The following is an 11,082-nucleotide window of genomic DNA, read 5'->3' as shown; positions in this document are numbered from 1 at the left end:
AAGTTTCAATTGGCTGTTCTTCACACTAATCTATGGCTTTTCTACTAATTTTTTTTTAGCTTAAAAATTCCTACAAAACATAAAACACTAATAAATGTTCAAAAATTTCATGAAAAATAATTTAAATAACCGCAAAGAAAGTAATAAAAATTTATGTAAAATTAACCAGTTATCAACTGCAATCAATGAATAGAGAATTCATTAAGGTGTGCAAGAGCACATTTCCTTTAAGACCAAATTCTGCGCCTTAAATGAAGGTGCAAGAATGACAAATAAGTAGCTTAATCTTGAGAATATAATGAATTAGTCATCCACTTTTTCATTTAATTTATGTGACTCATGATTTTATTCAACTTAAATAATCGAAATCCAATACATGATTAGTTCAAATCAAACACAAGACTATTACTCTCACTTCCCTCCAATATGAACATTAATATTTTGAAACACCTACGTAATTCCAACATATTATAAAAGAATTTTTTAATCTCCTCAAAACAGGTACAAAACTTTCTCTATTCCGTTTGATGATTTTTGGGTACGGCATTTACAAATGGAAAACGGGGCTCTATTTATAGTGCTAAATCACCGCTTAATGAATTTGGCAAACATGCCTAATTTTGCTCAATATATCTTCTACTTGCGTGGCCATTTGATGAAATAACACATCGCCTTTTGCATTCCAACTCATGCATGCATGATCAGGTGTCTATCATTTAGATTACTACTTTGGCTTAATAATAAGACTCCGTGAGCCTTGGTTTATGTTGGATATGCATCATATTTTGACACTGTCTATTATTTGAACGCTAAATTTAGTAAAACCTCAATTCAGCAACTGTCATCAGTTGAAATTCTGAAAATTCTATGCCTCATTTAGTTTCTCTTGATATGTGATAATTTTCTTTTTAGAGAATTACTCTGAGAAACTCAAAAATTCTAAATTCTTCTCTTCAGAAAAAAATCAAATAATGGCAATTGAAGAAAGCCAACCTTCATTGATTCTAACATCGGGTGCAAGCGGACGTATAAATGCTCTGTTTTCTCTGAGAGCATTAAAATGTCTTATAGCAATTGTAAATGCATTGATTTTAATATTGCTGGCTCCATTTCGATTTCGAGGGCGAAAAGGTTCAAGAAGGATTGTGCCATGGAAAAGCACTATTAGTGGTTTGGAGCAGGAGGTTTTGGCAAGGAGATCATTGGCCATTAGGAGAGTTGTGCAAGACGATCATGAAAATAAGAATATTCATTGTCTCAGTCTTAGAGACTTTTCTCTTTTTGTGACACCTAGAGGTGATACCATTTTTACACAATCTTGGTCTCCAGCATCTGTCAATGTTAGGTAAGGTTTCTATTAATCTGAATTACGAAAATCTATTTATTTGTTTGTTTGTGCATTGATTTGATAGCTATTAGGGAATACTATCACAACATTTCCATGAATTGACGACATAGTTACGCGAGTCATTTTATTAGAGACACACATCATAAACTTATTTGGAAACACAGTCTCTCTTTTGAAAAATTAATTTTAATATGGTATGACTATTTTTTTTCTCTGTAAATAACAAAGTTTCCATGACTATTTTATCTAGCTTCTATTATGGGTGGTGTCCGGCTGTCTGCTGTTCCTTTTTGATGCCTTTATGATATAATAATTCTTCGTACCCGAACAATTTCCTTTCTTGGCTACTTCTTCACTACATCCCTTGCATTCTTTTATATTTGCTTCAAAATATGGTTGATCAGAATTTAATCCGATTCATTCAAACTATTTAAATTTTAAAAAAATCATATCTGTAAAAATTTAATATGTGGATTAATGGATTGGATTAAATTGAAAAATTGACAATTTGCAGTTGGTGGATTAGAATTGGATATAGTAAATTCATAAAAATCTGTGAATCTACAAAAAAAATTTACTTAATTAAAAAATAAAATTTATAAATGTGGCATTACTACTCACTTCTAAATAAAAAAATTAAAATGTAGTTATATTAATACCATTTATATCTTACCCGACAATAATATAAAACAAAAAATTAAATAAAAAAATTTAGCTTCCTTAACAGTAAAAATTCTGAAGCAAAACAAAAACCATAAGTCAAACAAAACACTTTAGCACATAACATCACAAAACTCTACCTCGCCGCACGCACAGAGTCATCATTGTTTCACCTCATCAATTGAGGTAATTAAGCTTAATTTCTTATTTTCTTTTCAAGCTTCTCAAGCTTGTCATGTATTGATATAAATAATTGAGATTTTTTCTTTTGGGTATGTTATATTTTGAAACTTTAAATATATTACTCTATCTATATTTATACAATTAATTTATTTAAATTTTATTCAATTTTGAATTTGCTTGATAGGAAAATTATTTTTATATTAGATTTGTTTATTTAATTTATTTGTAGATTGGACAAAATTAAAAAATTTTAATATGCAAACCAATCTACAAAATAGTAGATTGAATATGGATTGAGTCAAATACACATTCGATTCACAAACATATGAAGTAGATTTGAATTGAATTTAACCAATCCAAGGTTTTGATTGGATTGAAAATTTATAATTAGCAAAATTATGGAATGGATTAATGTTCAATCTGCAAAATTTGATCCGCAAATACCGCTATAAAATTAAGATGGTTGCTATATTTGTCACGTATGAATCACAATTTATTGAACCAGAGGTCTGAGATTGTATACCTAGTATTTCTTTTTCTTTTTTTCCTTAAAAAGCCAAACAATGTATTCCGTAAAATGTCAGTAAAAAATAATGAATTAATTGGTTTGGCCAATTCATTTAATAGCAGCATTTTGGAATGGGGCTCAATTGCTAAGGTCTGAGTATTTGAGACATTAGCCTCCTGAAACTTCACAAAATAATGAACTTCTTATATTCAAATGTACACATAAAACGTAAACAAATCAGCGTCTGAAACTAAAAGATATCAAATTCAAATTGTTGGCACTTCACTGTACATACAATTTGGACAAGGGGCCCTTTCAATAATTTATATTGTTAATTTTTTACAGAAATGTCGTGTTTAGTTCACTAAAAAATATTATATTAATTTTAAAAGCAACTTTTTGCGTGGTTGAATTTCTGGAGTTCTAAAATCATGAAGTCGAAATATTACTTATCAACTAAATTTATTATGTGAGTCTTATATATGACTATGAATCTTTTCTTATACTTTAATTTAAACGGTCCTAGTTTCTCATAAAAATGTATGGTTGTGACCGTACTTTTCAATGGACCATAACTTGAGTACTGGATTGTCCGCTGACTGATTAAATAAAACAAACTTCATGAAGACATCATTTGTTATAGGTTCATAAAATTCTTGCTTTCATTGGACCGATATATGATAATTATCACAATCATGTTATACCACTTTAAGGCAACACATAACGACTCCTACTTTTATGTTACCTATTTCTTCGCAATTGGTTAAGCAAATGAATCTGTTGTAAAAAGCATTTTTCAATTTTGTTACTCCTTTCATTTCATTTTTCTTTTTTTTTCTTCTTGTGTGCTCAACTTCACAATATTTTCATCTTTCCTATATAGAGAGTTAACGTTATCTTAATTCATTCTCAATCTTATTACGCAGGGGAGTAGTGGTTCTATTGCATGGCTTGAACGAACACAGGTTCGTTATTTGTGCAAGTGCATATTTTATATTAATTTGATTCTGTACGGCTCAATCTTTTATTAATGATGATTTTCCGATTTATTTTCTACAAAAGCGGCCGGTATAATTATTTTGCCAAGCAGCTAAATGCTAATGGATTCAAGGTTTTTGGTATGGATTGGATTGGTAAGTTTGAAGCTTGTTGGCACCCTTAACATTCTCAAAATTTTCTTTTCTGTCTATAATGACTACTTATTTTACAACTCCTTTTTTTAAATTTAATATAAATAAACAAACATAAAATTAGAGAAGAGATACTTTTTTCTCATCACCTTTGAACATAAAAAATATTGTAAATTATTTCCGGAAAGTACTATGTATTATGCTTATGATGTATAATTCTGTAATTATTGCAATTTCTCTATTTTTTTTTAAAGGAAATAACAACCCTTAAAGGAATCCTATTACTGAAATTAAAGGGAATAATTTAGGTTTATTAACTATCAGTCACATGCTATTCTAGTAAAAATGAGTAAATTTTAAATGTAATTGGGCCTGGTGCTGCTGTTGTAATGATATGAAAATTCGTTGTTACTTCTCTTTCGCAAAGGATAATGAGTTGTCAGTCAATTTTAAAGGATGAAGATCATAATATTTCTGTAGGTTTGTGGAATAGTAAATATTCTAGGAGTGAGTAGGAACTCAGCAAAAACTTTTATTTTCTTTTTCTGCAGCACACAGGATAGGTTTAACCTTTTAATAACACATATGGTACTCGTTTTATTCAATCTGTCCACACATATATATAGCTAACTTTCATCTACTTATCCTTCAGAGGAAAAAAAATTGCATTTTTTAATATTCTAGTCTAGATCTAAGACTACGCTCCTCCTCTTCAACGATGCATCTATATTTGGATGTTGCAGGGATTGAGTAAATCAATTGGCATCCCATTGGTGCGAAAAAGTAAAATCTGAAGCTTCTTATTTGTGTTTTTGCGTCTGAACTTTTACTTCTAAAGTTGGCAAGGACATTAAGGGAGGAGGTTGCATTTGGAAGACGAGCTAAGCCTTTAGGAACTACGTTCATTTTATTTGTTTCACAGGGAAAAATTTTATGCTAGAAAGGCTCTTTTTTTTTTTTTTTAATTTTAATTTGTTTATTTCTGATTGATGGATACCAGAAAAAATCAGTATATGATTTTTCTTACCCAAAATTTTAGTGGATTCTAATAACATGCTTATGTAAATTTGCTTCTCACTTCGTCCTCTTGTGCATTTATTTTAAAGTGACCTTGGTTATAAATTAAATGAAATACATTTGCGGATGTATAGTTTCATCTGTTGTTGGGTATGTAGTTTGTGCTTTTAGTTTCTTAAGATTTTGATTTTCTCTTGATTGTCACGGGAAAGTGAAATGTGCCCCGTTTCCAAACATTGGACTTGATCTCATGTTGCACAAGCAGAACTTTTGCTGATCTTGTAATCTTGTTTACGGGCTATTAATTTCTAGAGTTCTCCGTAAAACTTTTATTTAGTTAACATAAAAATTTAATTAATCTTCTGTCTTCGTTCTCTTTCTGATAATAATGAATCGTGATAATGTTCTCTGGAATAACTTCTTTCGGGATTCTACTATCTTTGGTTTTATTAATCTTTTACTATTATTATTGTTTTTGTCACTTGCTAACTAGCTGCTCTGAGTTTGAACCTCTGGGTTATGTATCATCCTATTTTGTGATTCAAGTTTTCATCTAAATCATTTGTTCAGGCTCACATGAGCTTTTGTTTCTATTAGGACATGGTGGAAGTGATGGACTCCATGCATATGTTCATTCTCTTGATGCTGCTGTCAAGGACATGGTATGTCCAAAGATTCGAAATAAGATGCTGATGATCATAAATAATAATTAATACATTTAAAATAAATCTCAGATTCAATTAAATATTGATTTCTTTAATTTATATCCAGAAATTATTTGTTGAAAAGGTTTTAGCTGACAATCCTGGCCTTCCATGCTTTTGCTTTGGGCACTCGACGGGTGCAGCCATTGTACTTAAGGTTTTTGTTTCTTACAATACTCTTAATGAGATGATAATTTTGTTGAGGAGGAAAGCTTATTAACTTGGGTTGTTAATAAATCGCAGGCGGTGCTTGATCCAAAGTTTGAGGCCAATGTTGCTGGTGTAGTGCTAACTTCGCCAGCAGTTGGAGTTGAGCCATCCCATCCAATTTTTGTGGTACATATACATACGTACATACATACATACATATATATACATATATATATATATATATATATATATATATATATATATATATTGATAGAGATATATGATGAATCAAATTATTCAATTTGTTTATGTATAGTTATCTATTCTCGAGATAATGTTGTAATTTGCGTTGTGTCATTGTAGGTACTTGCTCCGATTGTGTCGTTTTTATTGCCAAGATACCAAATCAGTGCAGCAAATAAGAATGGAATGCCGGTGTCACGTGACCCAGAGGCACTAGTGGCTAAATATACTGACCCACTTGTGTATACTGGATCCATCAGGGTAAGAACCGGTTATGAGATCCTTCGAATCACAACCTACTTGCAACGAAATCTCAACAGATTAAAAGTTCCTTTTCTACTTCTCCATGGCACTGCTGATACTGTAACTGATCCAGAAGCTTCTAAAAAGCTACACAAATATGCCTCTTCAGCTGATAAAACCATGAAATTGTACCGAGGATTCTTACATGATCTCCTTTCCGAACCAGAAAGTGATGATATCGTGAAAGATATAATTGACTGGTTAAGTTGTAGGGTACATGGTCAGGTAGTCCAATGATCGATATACAGAATGATTTGACGATCTCAAATCCCACTGTTCATGGAAAAATTAAACAAGTGTGTCTGGATGAAATTCATAAGTCTTTGTTGAAAATTCTTGACTTCAATACTCTCAAGGTTAAAGAATTTCTTAAATATTTTTAAAGACTATATTTTTCTTGTTTATTGCAAACCTTTAACAGGGGTTTAAAAAAAGAATTAGACTGAGCTTGGTGTATTTTATTTCATACTTTCTTTAGAATTAACTCCTACCGGAATAACAGAAACAGTAGGTAGTTCTTAACTTCTTGCTTTAGTTCAGCTAAGACTTCTATTAAAATGTTTATTCTAAATTCATTCCCTCACTATAAATAAACTGAAATTTGGATGGATGATTTGAACATATACAAAAGTATTCTATAAAGCCTAATTAAAAAAAATGAAAATAATAAACTAATTATAGTCATGAGTGTTTAATGCATGATTTCAATGGAAGAAAAAGTATTGTTTCACTTTAGTACTCTTGCAAGCCTAATACAAAAGTGAATTTAAAAATAGACTAGTTATAGTCATGGGTGTTAATGGATGATTTGAACAAAAGCAAACATACTCTATAAAGCTTAGTACCCAAAAAAAGAAAAAGAAAAATGAGAAGGTTTCATTGAGTATTTTTCCTTTTGTTCAAATCATTCATTCAAGATTTATGAATATAATTGATGAGAACCAGGTTGCTAAAGCATCACAAGATTCATTGAGCATTCATGAATTGGTTGAATGACAAAAGACAAAAACCAAGACAATGAAGCACTAAATGAATTAATTGAGCATGTCTCACACACATTGTTCACGACACTAATTTGTATTAATTGAGTGTTCAAGATGGTCAATACTTTGTCAATTTTATTCAAACTTGAAAATCTGATTTGGAATGACTGGAATGAGGATCAAACCAGGCCTTATCAAATTAGGAAGCAAAATCAAGCATATTTTTTAGTTTCCTGGTCTGTATTGAAAAAAAAAAAGATCTTTTATTTCTTTCTTACTTTAGATTATATTTAGCAACAAGGAAACCTTATTCTATTAGTAAAATATAACTATATAAACCCATGTAACCCTTATTTGTGAGAGCTTTTCACTTTGGTTCTCAAAGAACTTTAAAAACTTATCAAGATTTTATCTTGTGGCGCTCTTTCTTGACTTATCACTCATAGTCTTTCTCTTTTTTCTTGAATGTGGCCGTCAAACCTAGTCTTCTTATACCTTTGGTTCTTATCTTTTTATAGATAATGAGTCAAGGTCTTGATTTCATAATTGTTTTTTTATCTGAATTAGAATGATCCTCAGCAAAGAAGCCTCATTGAGTGTAGGGTCTCACTTATCTTTATAAAGTTCACATTAATTGTTGTTGGAGCTTAGGTCCTAAATCATGTTTGATCTATTATAAATCTATTTAATTTCTCTAATTCCGCATCCTTTTGTTTCTTTCTTAATCTTTGTTTGAATATGCAAATCTATTTTCTTTTAAGTTTTCTTTTCTGCGATTTTGCCCTAATTCTTTATGTTCTCTTCTTTTTCATCCAAAACTAAAAAAGAAGAAGAAAGAAATATAAAAAAAAACCAATTGAATTTAAAGCATAGCTTGTTATTTAACTTTTGTCTATTCTTATTTTCTACAATTCGACTAAAAACAGAAAAGAAAAAGGCAATCCTAATTGCATCAAGATTCATGTTTTTTTTTTTTCTGTCTTTCTTTGTTTGTGATCTAATTTGTTGAGATTTGAATTTTGTAAGTAAATTTTGATCGAGGTCATTTAAGTTGATAAATAACTGAAAGAGAAAATTAGAGAGTGGAAAAAAGCAACGGAGTGTGAGCTTATAAGAAGTAAAAGCTAAATTTGAGTAAATATAAGAATGAGTGCTATTAGTCTTGAGAGAAAAGCAAGTAAGAGTGTTTATGAGGTTTTTCTAGCTCTATTTTGCAAGTTTTCTAAATATCTCAAGACAAAAATCAAAACTCAACAAATGATTCTTATGAACAAATAGACTTCAGACTCTTCTTTAAATCCTTAGAACAAAAATTTGAACATTTGAAATTAAGGTTTGAGGAGGTGAGTGAGAGAAAAGATAGGGCTAAATATAGTTTACAAAAGGGGCAGCCATCTAAAGCTCCTAATGCAACAAAGAAAGAGAATTCGATATAGGTATATTGATTAAGATGACTATGGGGAAGACCTAGATAGAAAAGATCATGCTCCTTATATCAATTTAGGTAGATATGGGTAGGGATGGCAAAATCAGGGTTCAGGTGCGGGTTTAGCTTTTTCAGATCCAGACCCGAACGAATATTTTTAGTACTGGACCCAGCAATAAACCCGGCTTTTTCCACTTTGGGTCCAGTCCGGGTTCAACTCGAGAAAATTCAAGTTCCCGAATTGCGGGTTTTCAACCTGGATTGATAATTGAATTAAAAAAAAACTGAATTCAATTGAAAAATCAAATAGAAATACAAATCCAGGATTTCAACAAATCAAATACAAATCTAGATTCTAAACAAACCAATTACAAATCAGCTCGTTTGTTTCTAGGTGCGAACCTCCCACTTATAATGAATGTTATCATCATCATTATTGCTGCTTCTTCGCATTTGAATCAAACCAATCACGTTTCCAGCACTCTAATTTATTAACAGCAATAGCCAACAATTAAAAAATATTTCAAAATTAAATAAACTATAAATAATAAAATGGAAGCATATCAAAGCACAAATATTCAAATCAAATCATAACAAAGCATAAATAGCATAATTATAAAATGGAAGACATCAACTTCCAACAACGAAAACATGAACTTAGGATTCGGTATTTACGAACTTGAAGGATTGGCATCCGGTGAATCAACAAACGGCGAACGCAAGCCCATTGCTTCTGACCATATCGGAGCTGGTTACGACGGTGCTTGATGATGATGAACATAGCCGCAATCGCGATTGGCGAAGGTGGCGTTCAACCCACATCACAGTTGGTTATCGGTCGCGCCAAAGAAGACAAGGAAACAACGACTGATTATGATGATGAACAGCCGCAAAGGTGGGCAAATGATGAAAACGATGATGAAGATGAAGATGAGCTAAAGAGGGACTGAGAGAGGAAATGTTTGTTGCGACTGTGAAAGATAAATGAATTAGGGCACCATTTGGGCTCCTTTTTTTCTAATTTATATTAAAAATAATTTTTTAAAAAATTAATATTAAAATTATTAAATATTCGGGTCCGGGTTTCGGATATACAGGTTCACCTAAACCCGGAACTGGACCCGGACATATGTGGGTTTTAAAAATAGCATCCGGATACCGGATTTTATTTAATTTGGTACGGGTTGAACCCGGTCCAGAAAATCTGGGTTCGTCCATGATGCGAATCCCACAATGAAACTTTGAAACCCACACTTAATTTGTAGTTTCAACTTCCCAAGAAAGTTCTAAACAGATTTATGACAAACAAAACCTTGACCCAATGCTTAAGAAAACATGAATCAAAGGTATAGAGAATGATATTGACGCCACACTCAAGAAATAGATGAGAATGTGAGTGATAAGTCTAAATTTAGAATGCCACAAGAATGCAAATTCTTGATAAGTTCACTAGTTCTCAAAAGAACCAAAGAAAGAATAATCTTTCAAATTCAAATATCATTAATCTATAATATTATTACATAGCAAGGTTGCTGAATTTAAATAGGCTAAAAGAAACCCAAAATCCTAAAAATACAAATGGAAACATTGAACAACCCTCCAAGTAGGTTTGTCAAAGGATGTTTCAAAAATCTTCACCAACCCACCATAATTAATGCTATTTTTGACAAACTTAATGCTAGCCTACTATAATTAATGCTATCATTGAAAAACTTAATGTTAGCCCATCATCATTGATGGTAGACTTACCTTACACATTGACAAACTTGAAACAAAACAAACAAATGAAGTTGAAAAACAAAGGAGTCGTTGAAAATCCCAAGTCTGAACAAGCTGTAATGAATTAGTCATAACTCCTTCTAGAGAACTCCAAATTCAGCTCTGTAAAATTTATTGGAAAGCTAACTTAATTGTCTTTTCAACGGTATATATCTTTCACATTACTTCTGGCTCAATCAATACATTTTGTATTCCGAATTTGACCTTTCTGCATTTGATACAAATTGTGTATTTGGCTGCCCAATAACTTGAATAATGCCCACAATGCCTTGTCTTCTCTTTAAGCCCAATTCATGAGGTCTTGCATCTTGAATTGCATTTTCAATCCATATTTTATCAATTAATCTATTTAAAGCAGCTTGCATCTTTTTGGCTCTTACTCCTGTAATTGGGCCTCTATGAATGTGTAAAGGATCACTTGAAGTTTTAGTGGTATTCCTTTGATGGTTCTCATCATTCCCCCTCTCCTCAAAAGATTCGTCCTCGAATCTTCACCTACATCGAAAGGAGAAGGATCAGAAACATTAAAAGTAGCACTCACATTATACTCACTAGGAAGATCCAATTTGTAGGCATTGTCATTGATCCGTGCAACCACTTGAAACGGACCATCTCCCCTTGGAAGCAACTTGGAACGCCTTTGTGCTG

At 31.6% G+C, this 11,082-nt stretch overlaps 1 protein-coding gene across 1 annotated transcript; it reads left to right on the top strand.

Annotated features, from left to right (window-relative positions):
• Nucleotides 1-971: 971 nt before the first annotated feature.
• LOC102616178 (uncharacterized) lies at nucleotides 972-6,483 on the top strand. The gene is made up of 7 exons (XM_006493212.2): nucleotides 972-1,345; nucleotides 3,626-3,664; nucleotides 3,762-3,832; nucleotides 5,444-5,508; nucleotides 5,618-5,707; nucleotides 5,794-5,886; nucleotides 6,064-6,483. Exons 1-7 carry the CDS (start codon nucleotides 972-974, stop codon nucleotides 6,481-6,483), a joined length of 1,152 nt encoding a protein of 383 aa, XP_006493275.2.
• The last annotated feature ends 4,599 nt before the right edge of the window (nucleotides 6,484-11,082 follow it).

The sequence above is a fragment of the Citrus sinensis genome, chromosome 3, assembly GCF_022201045.2.
Source record: "Citrus sinensis cultivar Valencia sweet orange chromosome 3, DVS_A1.0, whole genome shotgun sequence".
Classification (NCBI taxonomy): Eukaryota; Viridiplantae; Streptophyta; class Magnoliopsida; order Sapindales; family Rutaceae; genus Citrus; species Citrus sinensis.
Note: the sequence above shows the minus strand (reverse complement) of the source record. Positions and strands in the feature narration are given on the sequence as shown.

Excerpts from the sequence above, each read along its gene's own strand:
- LOC102616178 (XM_006493212.2), top strand. The coding sequence starts at position 972 with ATGGCAATTGAAGAAAGCCAACCTTCATTGATTCTAACATCGGGTGCA. Across the intron at positions 3,665-3,761 it reads CATGGCTTGAACGAACACAG|CGGCCGGTATAATTATTTTG; the intron begins GTTCGTTATTTG and ends TTTCTACAAAAG. Across the intron at positions 5,708-5,793 it reads GTGCAGCCATTGTACTTAAG|GCGGTGCTTGATCCAAAGTT; the intron begins GTTTTTGTTTCT and ends AATAAATCGCAG.